General features: G+C 39.7%; 2 protein-coding genes across 26 annotated transcripts in view; one reads left to right on the top strand and one right to left on the bottom strand.

Moving 5' to 3' along the window:
• The window catches only part of PHF20L1 (PHD finger protein 20 like 1), a 73,962-nt gene extending 71,128 nt beyond the window's left edge, over positions 1–2,834 (bottom strand). For 10 of the 19 annotated variants that reach the window (XM_054497773.2, XM_054497775.2, XM_054497776.2 and 7 more), the window contains exons 1-2: positions 2,506–2,812; positions 233–348 (exon numbers count right to left, since the gene is read on the bottom strand). In XM_054497773.2, the coding sequence (XP_054353748.1) occupies positions 233–315 (83 nt within the window). In that variant the 5' untranslated portion in view covers positions 316–348; positions 2,506–2,812. Of the gene's footprint in view, positions 1–232; positions 353–2,505 lie in introns of all 19 variants that reach the window. The other 9 variants (XM_054497780.2, XM_054497782.2, XM_054497783.2 and 6 more) reach the window with 5 other exon arrangements.
• The window catches only part of TMEM71 (transmembrane protein 71), a 66,148-nt gene continuing 43,849 nt past the window's right edge, over positions 1,442–23,740 (top strand). For 3 of the 7 annotated variants that reach the window (XM_054497797.2, XM_054497795.2, XM_063669092.1), the window contains exons 1-3: positions 18,027–18,239; positions 19,818–19,893; positions 21,442–21,502. In XM_054497797.2, the coding sequence (XP_054353772.2) occupies positions 19,854–19,893; positions 21,442–21,502 (101 nt within the window). In that variant the 5' untranslated portion in view covers positions 18,027–18,239; positions 19,818–19,853. Of the gene's footprint in view, positions 1,521–1,943; positions 2,211–18,026; positions 18,240–19,817; positions 19,900–21,441; positions 21,503–23,740 lie in introns of those variants that run through there. The other 4 variants (XM_063669094.1, XM_063669093.1, XM_054497798.2 and 1 more) reach the window with 3 other exon arrangements.

Genomic DNA, 23,740 nt, shown 5'->3' with positions numbered 1-23,740 from the left:
CAAACACCAAAAATGATTGTTCTAAATAATTTAGTCAGTTGACTAAAAATAGTTTTTAAATGCTAAACCTAAAAAGCGTAAAGAGTAGGAAAACTAAAAAACAACATATATGTGTAATCGAATGTGAATACACTGATGTTTCTGCTACCATCAGTGGAAGTTGCTGTTTTAATTAACATGTAAGGCTACAGATATTGTGATTATTTAGGTGAAAGTTCTATATTTTCCATACCATTTTTGTAAGTAGTCCAGTGCCTCCAAACGAGCACCAATCTCAAAAGTGATTCCAGGGCGATTTGGGGGCTTTTTACTCATCTTGAGATCCTATTCTTCAGTATTCTCTTTTCACTACCTCAAGAGAAAGAAAAAAGTTAGATTCCAATGCAGAAAATGCATAGGAAGTAGAGTATAAGGGAACAGGTAAAATTAAAATTAAACAGAATTTCTAAAACAATACATGAGAATATAAAATACTTGCCAAATTGTTAAGAAATCTGAAGGAGTATTACCAACATCTCTATATAAAGTTCTGTGCAATCTGCAGGCAATCTTGATAATGATTTAAGAAAAAGAACAAAGAAAAGATAACTATCTAAAAAGAATGAATAAATGGATTGTTAAAAACTGTTAATAGCTAAAAATGCTTTACATTTTAGCTTCCAGATACCCAAGAAAACTCTCCACGGGGACAGCTGAAAATGTTTTCCTGCCTTTGAAAAATTAAGACAGCTGAGTGTTCTGGAATATGACTACTGAAATTCTTGAGAACAAAATCAATTTTTAATTTCAACAAATATTTGTTGAGTGCCTCATAATACAAAACACTAGATAAGGCCCTACAGCACACAAAGATGGAGGCAACAGTAGGCACACTCCTCTGCCAGTGAAGATACCAGTAATTCCTCTTGGGATTAGGATTTTTCGTTACCCATGATCTCCTACCTTGGTAGCACATAATTCAACAATTTTAATTTAACATATAGTGTTACAAAAGAGACTGCTTTCTTATACTTTACATTCAACAAGCAATAATAACATGCTTTTGTTAACTCTGAGTATTTCTACTATATTTCAATATAGATAGTATCCACATTGATAATAAAAGTGGTTGTAATGCTAGAACAAAAACTGCAAAGGAGTACCTATGTACCCCTAGGTCATTCACATGCAAAGTATTATATTTTGGGCCACAGTGGCCGCCGAGCACACTTGAGGTGGCCTCTTTTTCACTAATGGGTATGTGAGGAATATGAATACATTTTGAGATAACCTAATCAAAACATAACTCATAATTAAGAATGTAAATTGATTGTTATCAGGAGCGAGGAGAGATCCGTAAAATGTCCTTCGATATTTGAGATCACTAATGACTATGTTCCCTACAGTTTAAAAAGAAAAAAAGAAACATACACACTTGTCATCTTTTATAATGGTTTTGTCACAATTCATAATAGACAAAATAGAACAACAAACATAAAATTCCAACTGCTCCCTCTTTTCTCTTTGAAAGAGTCTGATAGGTAAGGGAAAAAATAGCATCAATACTGGCCATGAAAATATGCGAACTCAAATACCCATGGTTGGAGGGGGAGGGTGGGTATCCTCCTGCTATGGTATGAGAAAATATTACAGCATTAAAAAGTTAACAGGCAGCTTGTCCAGGGTGTAGCCGGTGCAAAAGAACAAATGTATGAATATTTTTAATAGAGGTCTTGTCAGTGCGCAACATGTAAGGCAGTTACTTAAATGTTTGTGTAGAAATCGAATCAACCTTTTCTGCTGTCTGTCACAGGAAGAATTCAGTAAGGGATAGTTCACAAGGTACACTAACATCTAGAATCAAACTTACAGCCCATATTTAAGTGATGGATTGAATAAGTATAATCCCCCAGTGATACTTAGGGATGAAGTACCAGAAAAAACAAGATTTTCCTTTGTCTTAGGTTCGAAGAGGGAAGGATGAAGAGGGATTTGAATTAAGGAACTTTTATAAAGTAAGACAGTCTACTGGGAGTAAAACTTGAAGCAAAAAGAAGGCAGAAAGCACGGAGAGGAGTAAAAACAGAAGGGAAAGGAGCGAAGAATGGCAAGAAATAGGACAGTGGAAGTTTTCGGAGATGACAAGTTAGAGGGAAGATGAAATGAGCAAGAAGACATAGAGACGGACAATGTAAAGCAATGGTCAGAGAACGACCGCCAGGCCAAAAAAGGTGAGGAGGTGAGGCCAGACAGAGAGGGGGTGGCACGACACAGGCAGGAAAGGCTGAGACCGGGCTAGCAGGGAGCTGGAGAAGCCTCCAGGTTTGACAGCCATCCGGCCCTCGGCAGGGGGGTAAAGAAGGGAGGGGAAGGGGGAGCGGCGGCGCCCAGACAATAGGGCCGGCGAGTTACTGGGAGGGAGGCGGGAGGGGAGCGGGCCGGAGAGAGAGACACCAGAATGGGGGCGTCCCGGGCGGCCCGGCGGGGGCCAGGCGGCCTGCCGGCTCAGCCGCCGCCGCCTCTTACCGACTCGGCCTCCTCTCTGCACAGCAGCCGGGCTGTCCGGGGCCGAGCTGGGGCACGAGCAGGGCGGCCAGCCCGGGCCTCTGCCTCTGCCTCCGCCCAGGCAGCGGCCGGGGAGGGAGCAGGAGCGGAGCGAGCTGGGGCCGCAGCGCCGGATCGGCCCAAGGTTTCGCGGGAGGGAGCTGGGTCCGAGCCCTCAAGCTCGCTCAGGGTCCGCTGCCATCACCGCCGCCACCGCCTCCGCCGCCGGCCAGCCCTGACGCGACGCCGGGCCCCGGCGACGTCAGCCGCCCGCGACGTGCCGGAAGCGGGCCTGGCCTTGTCACGTGACTCACGAGGGTTGGGCCCGGGCCGCGCAGCCGATTGGCGGGCCGCCGTGGGAGGCGGGGCTTTGCGGTCGTTGACGGACCGCTAGCGGGCGGGGCTCTGGTTAGCGGAGGAAAGAACGCGAGCTCTTGGTGCCTATTGGTAGTTGTGAAGTGTTTGACCTTTGAGATTTGAGGACGAAGGGCATTGCTTATTATTCTTGATTCGTTGGGAACCACGTCACCAAAACCCCGCTACCCAGGACCCTTGGCAAACTTTTTCAAATGCACTACATGCTTTCTTAGATATCCACCCCATTCCACATCAAGAATAGAGCATGGTTACTACTACAAAATCAATAAACCTCCCTTGAATGAATGCTTTGTGATAGACACTAGGCTGTAAATATGTCACATGACAATCACAATTGTACAACTGTATTACAATTGTATTGCTTTCCAGTCTTGGAGATCTTTACAATACAAAGACGAATATTACTAAGATGTGTGTGTACGCACGCGCTCAGGCACAGCTGAATAACCTTAACCTGTGGCTACATGGATATCACTTCCCCAAAACTACACAGCTAATGATAGCAGAACTGCTTTTATCGAATACCTACCCTCCCAAACTCTACTAAGCACAGGAGACAGTATCCCTGCTGTGGGGAGAAACCAATAAGTGAACACATTGAAAATAATATTGAAATGAAACATCTTTTTTCTCTTGCTTTCCACTGTATCACTCTGGCTTTCAAGTGCAACGTTGCATACAAATGACACTTATATTTATCTTGCTTCATAGTGTGGAGTTAAAATAGCAAAGTAACTCTCTTTAAGCTTCAGTTATAGTAAGATTTGGTAAATTAAACAATTATTCTTTTTTTATTCAACAAACATTCATTCAGCACCTACGTCACTAATAGCTACTGAGCTAGACTGAGCATGGTGACACATAGAAAAGATATAAATAAGACAGTCTCTAGTGGATATTTGTTATCTTGTTTTTTGGTTGCCCAGCATCTCAACTCTCTTTCCATGTTTGAGAAATTTCTCATCATGGTTGCATTAGTTCAGAACACCAAATACTTGTAGCGTCTTCCTTAGGATATGACAGGATTATACTTTCCACCCTCCTTAGAATTATGTATGGCTATTTGATTTGCTTTGGCTGATAAAATGTAATTAGAAGTGAGATTTGTCATGGCCAGTTGGTAATTTTTAACGCCAGCTCGCCAAACTTTCTGTCTCTGGCACAGTGTAAAGCGCTGTTTGAGATGATAGCTGCTCTACCACCCAGGTTCTAGACAGATTATGAGGAACGAAGGCCTCACTGATAATCTACAACTACTGTGTTGTATAAGGAAAAAAATAAATATTTATTATTTTAAGCTATGGAGATTTGGGCATTGGATTGTTTGTTACACAGCATAATCCTACCCAAACTAAATGATACATCCACCTTATGAATCTTGGATGCAGAATCAACCTCCCACTAAATAAGATGAAAATATCAGAAACTCATGTTTTCAGACTCCCTTGCAGCTAAAGTTCTAGCCTCAAGTAAAACTCTTTTACCAAGGACTTTGTATCAGAAGTTGCTAATGATGTTCAAAATAAGGAAAGTTTTCTCCCGCATCTGTGGCAGTACCAGTATTCAAGTTTCTGATGGTCAGCCTGGAGTTAAATCTTTCTGAACTCTGGCAGAACCCCTGCTGAATCACAAGCTAGTAATTGAGAAAAAATAAATATCTATTATTGTACACCACTAAAAACTTGAGGTTATTTGCAATTTAAATAAAATACATACATAAAGAACAACAGATTCTGTCCATTCTCCCAACCATTTGTTGAGAATCCACCCTGGAAAGATGATTGTTCCATTTTAATTGGAACTGGACAATGGGTCTTCCAATAATGACACTTGAAAGAAAAAAATAAGATAAGGTCTTATGTAAATGATTCCTGGCTTCAGTGGATTGTATAGGCTTAGTAATCCTCTGTGGAGTTAATACTGTCCCCTAGAGGGCACTTTGGAAATGGAGGATGGTATTTTATTGTCTCAGGATTGGGGTAGGGCACTGCTACTATTTATAGTGGGAAGGGACCAGGGCTGCTAGACATCCTGAAATGCACAGTGCAGTTCCATACCTTGAAGAATTGCCCCAGGTCATGCATGACTTCCAGATGTCCTTCCAGACATTCATGTAGGTGAAAAACCTGTTTATAATTGTCTGTGCCTAGAACTGCATTTCACATATAAGTATTTTTGGAAGGTTTTAATATACATTAAATTTTGCAGGAATGAAGCAACTGTGTAATGTAAGGAAACACTGACCTTTTTTCTGAACATTATCAGGAGTCTATCTCATTTTAAAATATCATGCCACCGATGGCTAATTACTCATAGTATTTGAGGCACTGATAGAATGCACCTGTGTCAGCCTAGTTGCATAGCTGTTACATTTAGGGAAATCTAAATTTAGATACAAGCACTTCACTACTTCATTATATATTTCTGTGATACATGGCTGAATATTATGCATTGAAATATATATGATTTTTATGAATTATTTTCATAAATTTTTTATATTATCATTGTCATATTGATTTTCAAGTATATATGTATAGCTTGGTTATGTTATTTATGAAGTTAATTTTGGAAAGTGGAGAGGGTGTGAATATAATATTGACTCTAAAAGGAAGGCATTAAGCCTGATAAAACTGACAAAAAATTCATGTAGGATGTCATTTCCTCTTTTAACCACATAGAGTCAAAGGTCGGGATCAGGGTAGGGATACAGGATATACAAAATTCTAGTACTGATTCCCTGGCCATGTAGTGAAGCTATGCATTGCTCTGTCCCTTCTCCACTCTTCCATCCAACACACCCTGTTCCAGATGGTTGATGCCCAGCCATCAGTCACTCCATCTCCAAATATAGAAAGAAAGAACTTACAGCTGTGTTTGAGCAGAACCAAACAAGCAGTGAGCAAATTATCTTGAAACAACAGTTGTTAGGCAGAAATCACTGAACTAAATTCCTCCAACATTAAAAATATGAATATGGAACCATAATGTCTCCTGGAATATTTAACAAATGTATACCTATTTTAAGGTAGAAAAAAAAGTTACTACTAAATACCAGATACTCCTTGATTACAAATAAAACACAAGATAGCTATTTTTTGTGTGTGTACTTAATATTTACAATTAGCATTAGTAAAGAAAATCAAAGCAATTCAAATTTTGTTTTTAAGGTTAGTTTAGCAGAAACGTAAACTACTGTGATAGATAGCCTCTGTCAATTCTCTTCATTCCAGGTGCATAAAAATCTTTGAAAATAGCACTGACATCATTTTCCTCACCTGCCAAAGAGCTCACTTATCTTTCCTCTGTCACCATATCCCTTTATCAACTGAACAGAAATTATAGTTATTCCAGAATTAATCCCTGGCAATAGGAGCTCTAGGCCATGTATGAATTGGCAGAGATGTCATCTCTCCCAGTGTTCCCATAGCATTTTTTTCACCTCTCTAATGTATTCCTCACTGTGATTCATAGGTTTACATTCCACTTTCTTAGAACGAGCCAACTCTAAGGATGATAGGGTGTTCCAGATTACTTTAAACATACTTATATATACAAATAAAATAAAGAAATATAATGTTATTAAAGTAAATAATAATACATATGTATTATAAATACAAAGTACGTAATATTGAAGTAATATATATTACTTTGATATATATGTATATATGTAAGTTTATGTGTTACTCAGTTTACGTGTTACTCAGTTTACGTGTTACTCAGAGCCACATGGATCTCTGAGATTTTTAAAACTTTTAGGCTTGGCAGTAATGATTCTAAGATATCAAAGCCTCTGCTACTAAGGGTCATAAAATAGAAAAAATATGTATGTCTATTTCAGCAAATGCAGCAAGAGAGACAAAGAACTCTTGTGTGTGTGTGCAGATTACCATGAAGCAAGAGAGTGAACATAAAATTTATCATCCAACCCTGAACACTTTTGAGAATGCAAGGAAGGGCTATTAATAATTACACCAGAATGACAGGTGGATCCCAGACAGTTCCAGATAAACTGAGATATCTGGTCATGACACATAAAGCAGGAATAAATAATCATGAGAAATTAGTAAAGATTTTATAAATAGAAGTACACTGAATATGGAATCCACTCGTGATACTGCACAGGATTTTCACATTTCTGATTTAGGACAAAGGATGGTCTCTGCTTCCTGTTGCTATGTGATACTTTGCACCTCCCCTGATTTTTATTGTTGTTAACTAGTGTCTCTTGCATTAACTATATTAGTATTTCTCGAGCTTTGGTCTGCCAATTATCTGCATTATGGAGATGTGCATACAGCTCAGGGGCACTGTTTTTAACAAGATGGTCTGTTAAAATGCAACACTTGATAAAATGCAAGTTCCTGGACCCGGATTTATATCTTAGGTTTGGGGACTGGAAATCTGCATTTTAGCAAGCTATCCTAAACAATTCATACGTACATGAAAAATTCAGACCCGCAGTGTGTGAGGATTCTTTTTGTCGCATGTAACAGAAAATTTTATGAAAACACGCGTAAGCAAAAAGGGAATTTTTCAGTTTGGGGAATTAATAGAAGATAAGGAATAAGTCTGCCTTCTGTGTGAGTTTGATTTAGTGAAAAATTATAACATCTTTCACTCTACTTCCTAAGGTTTAGCTTGATTCTGGGGATCCCCAACAGCTTAAGACATTACAGCATCCTGGTGACTGTAAAAACAAATACTAGGAGTCTTTCTCGCACTGGCGGAAATAAAGTTAGGTGCCTAAACCTGAACAAAGCATGGTGGCCATGGGGATGACTTGTACTGATTCGGCTTAAACTGGGTTCCTATTCCTAATCAGGCAGGTAAGCATGAAGACTGGTCCAAACCTCGTGGACTGAGCGATGGGAATGAGTGGGTTCCTTAATGCAGAATTCGAGTGCTGTTACTTAAAAGAAAGAGACTGGAATTTGGACAACAAAATAACTAATATTCAACACAACTGTAACTCCAAATTACAATTTACAGCCATTCAACAAAGCTGAGAATTCTCTTCCAGGAGGCTTGCAAAGTTAGAAAACCAAGCCAAATGAGAGACAAATCTAGTGAGAGATTGACCTAACATTCACATTCCTAATTCTGTAGGTGTTTGATTTTAGAGATAGTCTCTACAACGTACAATCCCCATATCTGTGGATTGTTAAAACTGCGGTAGGAAAGGGTGAGCAACAGAACACAGCAGCTATACAAATTAACAGTCACCAAATAGTGAATACTTTTACTCTCTTAGTGATCATTCTTTTCGTTGAGAACAGAGCTAGCAGCAATTCAGTGGCATCCTGAAATATGGCAGACAGCATACATGCATGCATGCAATATTCATTTATTTGCATGCATTCATTCATCATTAATTTATTTGTTTAATCACTTAATGTCTTAATTTGTGCTGCTATTTAAAAAATATCATAGACTGGGTAGCTTAAACAACAGAAATTTATTCCTAACAGTTCTAGAGGCTGGGAAGTCCAAGATCGAGGTGCCAATTGATTTGGTGCCTGGGATTCTTCCTGGTTTGCAGTTGGCTGCCTTCTCACTGTGTCCTCACATGACAGACAGAGATCATCTCTCTCATGTTTCTTCTAAGGGACTAATCTCATTCATGAAGGCTCAACCTTCATTACATAGTTACTTACTAAAGGCCCCACTTCCAAGTACCATCGCATTGGGGATTAGGGCTTCAATATATTAATTTAGGGGACAGGGAGACACACATAGTCAGTTCATAGCACTCAACAAACTCTTTTTGAATTCTTACCTAATGCTAGAGACTGGGTGATGTAGAGTAAGGGAACAGGAAGAAAAATAAAACTAGATGCCCATTCAAAGTTGACTTGTCATGATGCAGACATGGATACAGAAACAACTAAACACAATATGAAGCTAAATATAAATCAGTTTGAAATAAAGATACTATTGGAATATGGTCATTCTGACTTGACAAATCAAGAAAGACAGCATAGAAGAAGAGACATTCAAAATATGCTTTGAAGGATGAGTAAGCTTCAAATAAGAGTTCTATGCAGACTTTATAATTATTAATGCCTTACAGTTCTTTATAGTTTCAATGCAAGAACTGACAAATGAAAATATTCTACTTCCATTTCTTTTCCACATGCATTTATTGAACATCTGTAGTGTGCCAAGCACACAGCACTAGTTTCGGGGAGCATAAGGGATAAGTTTAATTCCTGATCATTGTTAAGACATTTAACAATGTAGAAATGTACACAAACATGCAAACAGATAACTTCAATACATTGTAAGTGTTAGTGTGGAAGAATGTGCAGGGTCAGCATTTGGGCTCTAACTGGTCACTCACAGTTTGTCTAAATGTCTGGCTTCTTGGCCAGGACCAGAAAGCAATAACACTATCTCCAAGGTAATTGTGGACATTCAAATGAAATAACTCCCCTTCTGCAGGAGGGAGAGGGAGTAGGGAAGGGGCGGATAATTTGTCAGCACAAGCATTGCACAGCTCGTGGTTTGCCTTAGTAAAAGTATTGAGGCAACACACCCTTGTGGTCGAGTATCGGATTACTTCCTCTTTTGGATTTTGCAAAACATTCAACAGAGCCAGTTTCACCAGAATGAGGAGAAACACCCTTTAGTTTTTCTTCTTTTCTCTCCTATTTTTTTTTTATAACTATGTGGTCTTCAAGATATTAGGAGACTGTAGATTTGAAGGAAATCAATCCATTAACTTGCTTTTTGCTATTTTTTTTTAAATAACAAAATAATAAACTGTATAAGATCCAGGGATCTGGAATGAGACCAAGAATTGTACGTTAGACCTGACACATTTCCAGTTTGTTTGGGGACTAGATACTTCTCTGATTTGCTCTTCTTCACATGTAAATTAAAAATTTTAACCTACTTTGCAGAGTTGTAATGAAGATTAAATTAAATAGAAATTATGTTTTGCAAATTATAATTGATATACAATTGACAGGTGCTTCCTAACGTTCCTTTCTCATCATTTTCGGGGACTCATATACTAATTATTGTAATCTCTAAGAATAATCCCGGTTTTACTATGATTCCATGAAAACACACATTTGCTGAGGGCATGCTGTGTCAAGCCCTGTGTTTGCTTCTAGAGATTACAAAGATGACTAAGACACTGTTCTTGCTGCCCAGAATGTAAGCTCTTATTAAGATTTTATTGTAAAATTTCCACTAGCTAATCAGTCTCTCTTGATGTGGCTCCTCTGCACCCTCATTTCATAATCTGTCTCTCCCTATCTCTGTCTCTCTCAAAAAAAAAAAAAAATTGCTGCAATTGAAAATGAACCCTGAGCAAACAGTAGGGATATACATATAGCATTTTTGAGAGACAGAATTCTAGTTGCAGGAAATATCCTATAAATCCTAAAAAGACGCATTAGCAGCAAATGATCTGCCTGCCTCAGCCTCCCAAAGTGCTGGGATTACAGATGTGAGCCACCGTGCCCTGCCAAACACAACATTTTTTAAAGTAGAAGAGAGGAATGTAAATATTTGTGACCAAAGGAAATTTGAGAACATCAATTATAAGAAAATCAAATCTAAGGCAAATAATGAAAGTACTACAATGAATTTAACGATGTAGAAATTGTAGATTCTAAAAAGCAGGACAAAGCATCCAAAATCTCATTCTTCTATCACTATCTGGACGTGAACTATTCCAGTGTTATTACAAGGGAATTGAGGTGAGCCAGTTTAAATAAATCAAATCTAGCCTGGTTTGCCACTTTTCTGATTTCTACGTCCTTTCTTAGTACATCACTTATAATTTAATTATTGTCATATTCTCTAAATACTCATATATATAATCCCCATCCCTACCCCCATATTACGTGTAAGTAACATAATTCCTTAATGGCATTGTGATCTCGTAATCTCATCACAACTCATACCGCCAACATAATCTTTTTCTCATAAAGCCAAAGAGTTTGAAAGTTCTTCAAAGACGTGCCCATGAATTATTCACCCGACACAGGACAGATGCCTAAGCAACAGGTTGTCCAATAAGCTCAAGCTGCTAGCAGTTAAAAACGAAGAGCTAGGCCAGGCGTGGTGGCTCACACCTGTAATCCCAGCACTTTGGGAGGCCAAGGCGGGCAGATCATGAGGTCAGGAGATCGAGACCATCCTGACCAACATGGTGTGAAACCCCATCTCTACTAAAATACAAAAAATTAGCTGGGCATGGTGGTGCACACCTGTAGTCCCAGCTACTTGGGAGGCTGAGGCAGGGGAATCGCTTGAGCCCGGGAGGCAGAGGTTGCAGTGAGCTGAGATCGCGCCACTGCACTCCAGCCTGGCAACAGAGCAAGACTCCATCTAAAAAAAAAAAAAAAAAAAAAAAAAAAAAAAAAAAAAACCAAAGAGATAGGTATGTCTCAAAACAATTATAAGCATGAATATTGACACAAGAAGCTGACTGGAATCAAATGCATGAAAAGTTGTTGATATGTTCTTAGAATAGAATGTACAGTCAAAGAGGTACCAGCTTGGTATCAAAGAGATTATGACAACTAAAAATTTCAAAGTTATCTTTCCATTTGCTAACTTCTACAAGCAGAAAGTAAGTTGAGAAAGTTGCTCAGCCCCCAAGAAAGGCATATTCTCTAATCTTCAGAGGAGGCCAAGGAGAGTAATGGAAAAGGAATACTTTTACTTTCCAGAGGGTAGAAACAAGAGCCACAATTGCCTAAGTTACTACCCCTGAGGAGCAGAATCAGAGCTGTATCAAGGAACATTCTCTACTCACAGGGTACAAGGCTTTTGTAACAACTGATCAAACTGATCATTCCATTTCAGAATAGCCCCATTATTCTCTTGCTAAATAGGAGAAGTTTTGATGGAAGTTACTCCATCTCTGTTCTGATATTGAATGTTGAACATACAGGCTAAGATGTTTTAGAAGTCTTTGTATCAAGAAAAACCACATCGATATACAGATTATTATGAGATTCTGGACTGGAAGTCTGTTGCCATGATTAAATAAGATTTTGGCATGTTCTCTGGAAAGATGAAGTGAAAACAGCATTTTTTTTTTTTTTTTTTTGAGACAGAGTCTTGCTCTGTTGCCCAGGCTAGGCTACGCAATCTTGGCTCATTGCCACCTCTGCTTCCCTCGCTCAAACGATCCTACTGCCTCAGCCTCCTGAGTAGTCGCGACCACAGGCTTAAATCACTACACCTGGCTATTCTTTGTAGAGACAAGGTTTCCTCATGTTGCCCAAGCTGGTCTTGAACTCCTGAGCTTAAGTGATCCGCCTACCTCGGCCTCCCAAGATGCTGGGATTACAGTCATAAGCCACTGTGCCTAGCTGAATACAGCATTTTTTTTTTAAAGTAAAAAGGAGGAATCTAAATATTTGTGACCAATGTGGAGAGCTGTAGTAAATTATACAACAATTCCCAGTTCTTCCTTTCCCCCCGCCCCCCGTGTACTTCTGCTATACATCTACCCATCACCCTATGACTTACAGTGCTTCCCCCGGAGGTGTGTACTTCCCTATCCTGATGGCATTGAACTTGACCATGCGGTGTGCTTTGACCAAGGAAATATGGGTAAAAATTTCAGATGTCAGCTCTGAAAAGCTTTAAAAGCCATTATGTGTTTCTGACAGCTCTCCTGTTCTCTTCCCTCTGCCGCAAGAAAGGGAAGTCCCTCACAAGGGGTATTGCCTCCAGGAATGATGGCACAAGGAGCAAAGCTACAGCCAACTTGCGGTTAACACAGGTCAAGATGTGTTAGATTCGGCAGGGTGCAGTGGCTCATGTCTGTAATCCCAGCATTTTAGGAGGCTGAGGCAGGTGGATCACCTGAGGTCAGGAGCTGGAGACCAGCCTGGCCAACACGGTGAAACCCCATCTGTACTAAAAGATACAAAAATTAGCTGGTGGAGGGTGCCTGTAATCCCAGCTACTCAGGAGGCTGAGGCAGGAGAATCGCCTGAATCTGGGAGGCGAAGGCTGCAGTGAGCCGAGATCGTGCCACTGCACTCCAGCATGGGTGACAGAGCGAGACTGTCTCAAAAGATAATAATAATAATAGTAATAATAATAATAATAATAAAAAGATGTGTTAGATTCAAGTAGAGAAGCAGAACCACTAGGAATGATGCAGAATTGCAATTGTGTAAAATAGAGATTGAACCTTGTATAATCACGGACACTGGTAAGCGAGCTCAGTTTGGCTGTTTCTTAGGAGGGGTGCTGAGCCTGAAATCACAAGGCAGTGGTCAATATCAAAAGATGGACAGGAAGCAGAGGAGAGCAGGGAAAACTGGAATCCACAAAGAACCATCTGGAACACGCATCTGTCTATCACCAAAAGCCATATAGGCCTTTTCCTATCTCTGAGACTCCACCCTCATTGCAGGGTATACTCTAAACAGAAGCTAGCATTCTTTCTGTAGAGCCACACCCTCTCCTCTACTAGGACTTGTGAAATGGAAGGAAGTGATCTGCAGGGACTGGAGCTTTGGGCCAAGTCCTTACATCAAGCCAGCAGGTCTGTGAAAACGTGCATGAGATGCCGCAAAGTCTAACTTGCGGGGACCTTCCAAAAATACACACAGCTTCAGCTCCACTTTCATCTTCCAAATCTTGCACAAGTTGCTTTTAGGGCCTGTCTTAACCAGGAGCATACAAAAAAGGAATTCTGGGAAATGTAGTTTCAATTAGCCAAGTTAACATATTACAAAGCCATCAAGTGGGAAAATGAAAGTTTACTGCTGTATGCCACTAAGACTTGGAGGTTGATTTTTACTGTGGCATAACTGTTATGATAAAATTGCTAGCTTCCAACTCCTTCCAGATTAGTAGCCTGTCCAGGCTTTGGCCCATATATCTCCTTCTGGCCCTTGTGTGCTATGTGTGGCAGAGAACCTAGCCAGACTTGGATGATAAAAAATCTTATTCACATATTATTAAGTGCCTACTATGCTGATGATAGAAACTGTAATAGCAAACTAGGAAAGCATTCTCCTTATTCTCTGAGATCTCACAGTGTAGCAGGAGGAACCAACATGGACAGAAACTTGGCTCATTAGTTCCAATTCTGATGCATCCTCTGAAAGGAAAGTGCAGACAGCTATGGGATCCATAACCTGGTCTGGGAGGGTCAGAGAGGCTGCTCAGAGAAAAAGCTCTTTCAGAAAGAGATGGGAGATGAAGAAAATAGCACATTCCAAGGGCCTGAGGTGGAGCAAAGCTAGAGAAGCTGAAAGGAAGCCAGCATGGTTGAATTCTAAAAGACAGATGGGGCCTGTTGAGGGAACAACGAGGCTGAAACATAGTCAGGTGCAGACCCTACCAGGCCTGGGAGGCCTTGAAGAGGATTTTGAACTTGACAGGAGAGAGGAGCAAGGGCAAGCACTGATGGATTTAATCAGGGGAGTGACATAATCAGATATTCTATTGGAAAGGTCATTCTGACCATGGCTTGGGGAATGTATTGGAGAGAGGCCAAGTGACTTTGGCATGTTGGCACGGAAGTCCACCAACAAGTGCAATACACACACACACACACAACTTCCCAGTTCATATTTTTCATTATGTAATGTACCTTATTGATAGCTATTATTATATGGCTTATGCATACTGATTTGATGTAGCTGGAGCCCCAGAGCAGAGAGTGGAGATGATAAGCCTAAGAGCTACATGAAGAGGAATCACGATTTCAAGTCCGTGTTCAAAAGCTACATGGAGAGGAGTCACAATTTCTCCCAGTTTTCTGGCATGAGTGATTGGGTGGAAGATGTTGCCATCTAATGGGACACAGTGTTCCAGAGCAGGATGAGGCCTGGGTAGGAAGAGAGATAATGTGTACATGAGGGATTTAAGCAAGCATGCAGACATGTTTGTTTGTTGCTTGTAGTATGTTAAAATTGAATTTGTCAAGTTCATCAATTTATGTCAGCATTTCCTAACATGAGTTCTTTAGCATTCCACCTGTCAAAGAGTATCTTAGGGACTAACAGTTTTGGCTTTACCTGGCAGCTGATGTGAAACACTGTCTCCAATTCCCTTACTTCTGTAAGATCCTCTGTGATTCATAGCACATGAACGTTTGCAACACATAGCTCTGGAACTGGGGTCTTGGGAGATATTATGTGACCAAAAGATTCTCAAGGCAAATAATTTTGACAGATGGTGAGACCATGTTTCCTGTGTATAGTAGCAAGTCCGAATATCATTTAAAAGGTTCTATAGTGACCTCTATTAGAGACCTATGCTTTCTAGAAGTTTTTGTACCTAAATTTGCCACTCATCTTTTCCCCATCCACACGCATCACCTCCATTAATAGTGGAGAATTGAATATTCTGTGGAACATGCTTTTAGAAACATTGATTTATAACATGCAGAATAAAGGCAAGTCTACCTGGATGTAATTAATTTATTTGTTAATTCTACAAACATTAATTGATAACCTACTATATGGGAAGCACTATTCTTTATACTTGGGCTATTAAAATGAAGAAAAATGACAATATTCTCTGCTCTTTTAATGCTTATGTTCTGGCTGAGGAGTATGTTTCTTATTACAAGGAATGAATTGTGTGATATATTCCTTGGTAAAAAGTGCTAAGGAGAAGAATAAAGCAGGAAGAGACTAGGGAGTGGTGTGGAGGGCAACTTAATTAGTAGCAAGGCAGTGGAGCAAAGAGCTGAGGAAGGGGAGGAAGAAAGCCCTGTGACCCTTAGGGCGAGGGAACACTAACCTCAAGGATCTTGAAGTAGACCCGTGTCTAGTGTTTGAGAAACAAGAAGAAGATGAGTGGGCCTCAAGAGAGAAGATTGAGAGGGGAACCATAGGGTTGGAATTTAGTTCTGGCCCTTGGCAATTTTGAAAGATTTATGCAGACTCTATAAACCTCTGTCCTGCATGTGGATAATAATTGCACTTATTTTCTAGGGCTATGTGAGGTTGAAACAAGATTACATATGTACAGTGTTTAGTGCAGTGCCTGGTTTGTAGGAAATGCTGACACACGTTGGATATGATCATTACACTTATAGGTTAAGAAAGCAAACTCGAGAGCCATCTCACCAGGGTTTGAATCCTAGCTCTACTTACTCATCACATACTGGCTATGTGAATTTGGGCAACTCTCTAAACTCAATTTGCTCTTCTGTAAAATTAGAATAATAATACAGCATCTCCCATGGAATTGATATAACAATTAATGTGTCGATATGTGGAAAGGCCTTAGAACAGTGCCTGGTACATAGTAAGCACTTCTTAAAGTTAGCAATTGTTACGATCATTAGTAACAAGGTTCTAATATGTGCCAGATCTTTAAAAAAAAAAAAAATTAGACCAAAGTCTTTCTGATGTGAGCTGTTTGGAAAAGTGGATTTGTGGGCACAGGAAGAGCAGAGGGTCTCGAATAAGTTAGAAAGATTTTCCTCCCTGATCTAGAAGAGATAAGCCAAGGCTGGAAGGGGGAGGATGAGGGATAAGAAAAACAGGAAAAGGAGAAGAAGAGAACTGTTGATTCCAGTAAAGAGAATACCAGACAGCTGTGGAGCAGAATAGCTGTCTGGTAAATCTAGGCAGATGTGACCAGAAGTAGCCTTGAGTAAATGTGACTATATTCTACAAGAGTCACTAAAGCAGCAGATAGTCAGCAATGACAGATGGCTCAGGAAGTGACCTGTGTTAGGACTATGCATCTGCTACCTGTTGCTGTGTAACAGATTACCTCAAAACGTGGTGGTTTGAAACACCATTTGTCACCTCCCAGTTTGCGTGGGCCAGGGAGCTGGGCAGGGCTAGCCTGGGTTGTCTGCTTCTGGGTCTTTCCCAGTTCCAATCAAGCATTAGATGGGGCTGCAGTCAGCTCAAGGCTCAACTGGAGAAGGATCCACTTCCAAGCTCACACACTTGGTTTTTGGCTGGATTCCTGGCTGTTGGATGGAGCATCCAACCCTTACTGGCTTTTGAGACAACTCTTGATTCCTTGTGACATGGGCTTCTCCACCATGGCAGTTTGCTTCATCAAAGTGGGCAAGCAAGAAAGTAATAGAATCCAACAAGAAGGAAGCCTCATCATGGTAGTGAAAACCCAGCACCTTTGCCTTACTTTATTTACAAGGAACATGTCAGCAGCCTCAGTCTACACTCAAGGGATGGAGATTAGACATGAAGTTCCAGAGACAGAGAACTTTGAAATTAGATGGGCCCTCCTCCTGACAGTTTCTGCTGCCTAGAACATGTTCTACAGAAGATCTTGCCATGTGGCAGAACCTCAGGGGGAAAGGGAACCCCAAGAAAGGATGAGATTAACTTTTCTGCCAGCCTGACCAACTGGTGCCTCAGAAGAGAACTTGATTTACAGAAAACAAATAAAGAATACACCTTGCACATCTGTGCTGAGGACTCAATTATTTCTCATTTCTTTTATTTCATTTAATTCTTCAAGCCATCATATGACATATACATTTTTATGTTTATAATTGAGAAAACTGCAACTCAAAGGGGTAAGTCACAAATCTGAGGTCACACAGCTAGGATGGTAGACAGGTTGAATTTCTGTCTATGTGACCCTAGAACCCATACTCTTTCCACTATGCAGTGGTACCTCAATGTTGCTGGAATATATATTTGAATGTACGTCTCTTTTATCACTTATAATAGTACAGATGTGTATGAACCCACAAACACCGTCAAGTCTTTGAGCTCTACTATAACGTAAATGTAAAATGCCATCTATAGAGTTTTTTGTGAAGTCCAACCTTCATTGGATAAACCTATTGCCTCTATAGAAATTTTCATAAGATCAAGCTCTTGGTATTTAATAGTATTCTGAATTTAATAGCATCAGTGCATTATCCTCAATAAATTTAAGTGATTTGGACAAAGATCACTACTCTGCACTACTTATAACTGAATGTGGCCATATGATGAGCAAGAAATGTTGGTTCGCTGAGTCTTTCTCACGTTCTCGCAGCCAAAGGTGACAAGTTAGCTCAGAAAACCACCCCTCCAGTGACCAGGGTGTAACCAGCTGGCCTGACACATGCGCTGCACATTTCCTGCCGCTGGCCCAGGAAACTCTCTGAAATCTTCAGCACACTCCTCCGTGTGAATGCCACTGATGTGAGCCCAACAGGAAGTGTGACCTCATTCTGCTTCTTGGCCTCTGGTTACGCAGGCTGCTTTCAAAAGAAAACAAGAGAAGTTGTAAGACTGACTTTCCCAAGAACTATACACTCATTTATACCAGGAAACAGACAAGAGAACAAGAGGCTGCTGAAGACAAAACTTCCCTGCAAGCACCTGTGCACAGCAATGTGAATGGGCATCTGTGAGAAAAAGGTAGGGTGGGATTCCCTTTATTAAGACACTTCTGCACCTGTTGACATTCAGACATTTTCAGCCAAGGAACTGCTCAGTCCTCAATTTTTCCACTGTCAACCACAGGAAGCTTCGTATTTCAGTAATAATTTTGTCCTTTGTCAATTGGAAGAAGAGGCTGGGAACTCCCTTTGGAAGGAACACGTACACACACATTATTTTTCAGAATAGATGTGTTGCTTTGATGGAGCTGGCAGATTCTGTTTCTTGAAAAGTTTTAGATTTGTAACTGAAGGGCTTTTTTTTCTACTGTTACTAATTTTCTATTGAATGTCAGTGTACTGCTGTAGATTCTTCTAAGCACTTGTGAGACAGAGCAATAAGACCTTGCTTTTGCTGCAGGATTTATAGGCTTAAAATTAAGCTTAATACTTGGGGAACACTAAAATAAGGTAATTTGGGCTGGGCGTATCCATACAATATTGATCAAAAATGAAAAGAACAAGTAACATACTAATATATTACATTACATTGGGATTATTTTATATCCCCAACAAATGAAATTTGTAAATGTGTGCTTTGATTTAGAGATCTTCCAAGGAAGGCCAGAAAGTTCTCCTGACATCTTTACAGGTCTCTATAATAGGTTTATATTTTATAATATAATAGGTTTAAATTTTCTAATAGGGTTTGTTTATAATTTATTGAAATATTCAACTTGAAGCTGTAGAATTAGCCTGGTTTGATTGATTGTATTACAGCTACAAAAACAATCCATTACTAGTTCTCATGTTACAAAATGTGGCCATAGGTGGTGAATCAGAAAAGAATTTACTCCTACCTTATAAAGCGATTAGGATAGTGATATTATATACAAAGTTTCATAGTCAACAAAAGTTGGTTCTATCTGATGAACAGTAAATGATCAAAGTTTGCATAATTTACATACTTTGATATGTTTTAAATTCATAATTGAGAAATTAAATTATGTCTTCATGAGAACTAAGTTCTAAAATCTTCCCAGTGGTATGCTATCTTTAGTGCAATGTTACTTATGCTGTTTAGGAATGTCCAGGCTGATAAAAACTATTAAAAAACACTCTCTATGACTACCTGTCAGTGGTTCAAGTTGTTGGGCAAAAGACAGACACCAATCTCCAAGCACCGTTTGAAACTTGATAATGAAGTTGTTTTGTGTCAGATGATTAAAATACACGTAAGTTTGTTCTGGGGCTTAATGACTGTTAGAACCAGTCATTTTATTAAGGTTTCTTAATCACATACCTCACTTTCATTATTTCCTTTGGATTACAAATCAACCTTTTTAAGTCTAGATTTTCCAAATAAAGTGTGGTTCTTATCTACAGAAAAAGGTTATTGAGATGCATTGAGTGAGGCAATGGAAAACGTTCAAAGTCATAGAGGCAGACAAAACTTTAGAGAAGTTGTGTCTTCAATCTGGTCTCCTACCTTCAATTCTGTATCTCTGCATTATTTCAGTAAACAAATCTGACTAGTGCAATTAGTAGATGCCATCTGTTTTGGCATAATTTTTCTATTTTTAATATACAGTCCACCTTTTTTTAACGTCTTTTGCAGAGAATCTGTGAAGTTTGAGCAAGCGGCCTTCCCAAGATGTACCGAATATCTCAACTGATGTCAACACCAGTAGCAAGTAAATGTAGAAGAACTGTGATACGCAATTATCTTTTGAACGATTAGACTCCTTTTAGCAATTTCCTTGCTTTGATTTTGCTGATACTCAGACCATTAACCATCTGTCAGTAGCTTGTGCTTCTTAAATGCCAGTGTTCACTTTGGCAATGATTTTGACTTCATTTTTTTCCTTGAAAGAAATGTGGTATTTTTCCTTCTAGTAGAAAAAAAATCACCGTTTTTTTTAGATGCCTGTGCATAAATGTGAAAGGAGATTGTTTATCAGCTACTATTAAGATGCAAAACTGTTTGTGTATAAAAAATGCTGAATGATTTTGATAGCTACTTGCAGAAAATAAGGGCGCTGTTAAAACGGTAGTGGTTTCAAGTTTCTTCCTTCCTCTTGATATTTTCTCCCAAAACCCCACTTCTAACTCTCCCTCACACACCCACAGTTTTGTCTTTACAAATCAACCAGTCCAATCTGAAAGTCTAAATTCCTTTCTTTGTCCTAGATACTAATTGTCCATAATGGAATCAAATTTCACTAAGCTTGTCTGTTAGGACTATTGACACCATCTCTGCACACGATAAAATTCTGCTTTAGAGTTTAGAATATTAATCAACTCCAACTTTCTCCAAGTAAAGTCTGTTGCCACGCCTTTGGTTAAACTGGAATGAACGAATGGATGATGTTTCTATAATTAAGAATACTCACAGTCTTTATACATTGGAAAATTTTATATAAAACAAAACAAAACTTTATTTCTTCCCCACTAATGTCTTTTGCTCATTATTTTACAGTAGAAGTGTCTTAATATGCACTAATGACGGACAGTCTAGAACAATGATTGAATTCCTCAGATTACTGAGTAAGCTGCAGTAACCAACACATTGGGTAATTGATTTGGGTTTTCTCCTGCTTCACACAAGACGTTTTTTCCCATCCTTATATGAGCTCAGTTTGATGCTAATGATTTATTATTGCCTCATTCTGCACTAAGGAATTTTTTTTTTTTTTTTTTTTTTTTTGTGAGAGAGTCTTGCTGTCTCCCAGGCTGGAGTGCAGTGGCGTGATCTCAGCTCGCTGCAAGCTCTGCCTCCCAGGTTCACGCCATTCTCCTGCATCAGCCTCCCGAGTAGCTGGGACTACAGGCGCCCACCACCACGCCCGGCTAATTTTTTATATATTTTAGTAGAGACGGGGTGTCACCGTGTTAGCCAGGATGGCCTAGATCTTCTGACTTCGTGATCTGCCCGCCTCGGCCTCCCAAATTCTGAGATTACAGGAGTGAGCCACTGCGCCCGGAACTTCTAGAGTGTTATGTAGGAAAAGGAACAGAAGATAGAAGCCTCTAGTTTATGTCTTGCTTCCGGTAGAGCCCTGATGATAAGGGTACCTGCACTACTGGAGTCTTCCTGCTGAAGCTGGGACATCAGCTATTCCCATCTTCTTACATGCCTCCACTGTTTGCAATTATACATATTGATACATGTATCAACATATATAACTGTTGATCAGGTATGACACATTTCTCTCTTATTTCTCTCTCATTTGTTTATGCAGGCTCTTCCAGGTTGGAAAGAGAATATGCTGGAGAGCTGTCTCCCACGTGCATTTTCCCAAGGTATACTATGGGGCTTCTTTTAAAAAGTAATCATTCTGGCCCGGCGTGGTGGCTCACGCCTGTAATCCCAGCACTTTGGGAGGCCGAGGCGGGCAGATCACGAGATCAGGAGATGGAGACCACCCTGGCTAACACGGTGAAACCCCGTCTCCACTAAAAATAAAAATAAAATAAAAATAAAAAAATCAGCGCGGCGTGGTGGCGGGCCCCTGTAGTCCCAGCTACTTGAGAGGCTGAGGCAGGAGAATGACGTGAACCCGGGAGGCAGAGCTTGCAGTGAGCCGAGATTGCGCCACCGCACTCCAACCTGGGCAACAGAGTGAGACTTGTCTAAAAAAAAAAAAAATTATTCTTTGCTGGGCATGGTGGCTCACGCCTGTAATCCCAGTACTTTCGGAGGCCGAAGTGGGTGGATGGATCACTTGAGGTCAGGAATTTGAGACCAGCTTGGGTAAAACATGGTGAAACCTTGTCTCTACTAAAAATACAAAAATTAGCCGGGCATGGTGGTGTGTGCCTGTAATCCCAGCTACTCGGGAGGCTGAGGTGGGAGAATCACTTGAACCTGGGAGGCAGAGGTTGCAGTGAGCCAAGACTGCACCACTGCACTCCAGCCTGGGCAACAGAGTGAGTCTCAAAATAATAATAATAATAATTATATTATTATTATTATTATTTTCCTGTATGTCTTGCTTTGTCGTATTATTGGTTTGAAATTATTATTTTAGCTATCATCTAGTTTTGAAAGGTTATTTCTTTTTGGTGCCATGTATATACTAAATAAAAACTTGCCTAATAGAATGATGAATATATATATATATATATAAAATATATGTTAGTGTCAATATATGGGCAGTTGTGAATTGTTTCTCTGGTGAGTGGTGAAACTATTGAATACTGATGAATGGTTACTTTTTCTCAATCTGATGTCTTTTTAAATATGCTTCCCTATCTTGTTTTACAAGAGCAACAGAATTCTATACCAATGGCCAAATTTTATGCTCTACCAAAACATGTGCAGTCTACCATTTTCCTGAAGTACTACAAGGAAGTCTTTTTTCTTTCTTTTTTTAATGACTCTCTGACTGTCTCTTATGCCTTATACAGACATCAGTTGATGTTTACCCTAGCATCGTGAAATGTGCCTATAGCATAAAGAGATCATATATTCATTTTAGGACCTGCTCCTTCTTGTAAATTGTAGGCCTCCTGATACTACCAAATGAATCAATATGAACAGAGGCACATGTGGAAAGAATCCATGTTTTAGAGTCCGATAGGCTAGGGTTCATATCATAGTTCTGCCACTTACTAGCTATGTAAAATATCCAAGTAATTCGCTGTTTTTGTAAATCATTTTTTCCTGCTATATGATGAGGATAATAATGATACTTAGCTTTTAGAGATTTGTGAAGAGTAGATAAAGGGCAAAGTAGGGGGCCAGGCTCATGCTAAGTGTTCAATAACTCATATTAATTTGAAACAGTATTTTATTACAGGGCTGAGTGCATATATTCATTGTATATAAGCTTTTAGATGTAAAAATATCAGAAATTCAGTAGAGCATGAGGCGGATGTGTAGAAAGATGAGAGACATTTTGTAATCTATCAGTGTGTAATTATCTAACATTTTTTAATGGTCCTAATGATATTTGTCCTTTCACCAACCAGTCTTTGTCCTATCCTAGGAGGCATGATTTAGGCTCTTCTAAGGCCTAGTCAGTAACCTCACAAGAAAAGAAAGGGCTTTGTCTTTGGGCAGTCGGGCTTGTTGCTGGGCTCTGCTGTGGGATTGGACTTTAGAAACCAATTGGAAAGGACCTGCTAAAAAAGAATCCGCTACTAAGTTTATTAGAGCAGAATGAAGCAAGAGTCAAGATCTAGAGATAATTTTGTTATCTGCTCTAAAGGTTTGATATTGTTCAGAAGGGTCCTTTTTTTTAAACTATGATCCAGGTGTTGGAAGAGTGTCTTCATTTTGTTTACAACCAAGAGAGGATAGATAAAGGTAGGGGCATTATAAAGGAAAGATGCCAGGGGAATAGGGAGGCTACAGTTGATAACTGTTGAATGTTGAAGCCTTGGAAATTGGAGTGCAGATAGAAATACAGGTCCAGAACTCTGAAACCTCGTAAGTGTCCAGCACCATATAGTTGCCCCATTAATTCTCATGGAAGCAAAAGGATGTAGAAGAAAGAGCACTAGAGTAGGAGAAAAAAAGATGTAGATTTTTACCTT

This window comes from Pongo pygmaeus, chromosome 7, assembly GCF_028885625.2.
Source record: "Pongo pygmaeus isolate AG05252 chromosome 7, NHGRI_mPonPyg2-v2.0_pri, whole genome shotgun sequence".
Classification (NCBI taxonomy): domain Eukaryota; kingdom Metazoa; phylum Chordata; class Mammalia; order Primates; family Hominidae; genus Pongo; species Pongo pygmaeus.
This window is presented reverse-complemented; position numbering and strand designations above follow the sequence as displayed.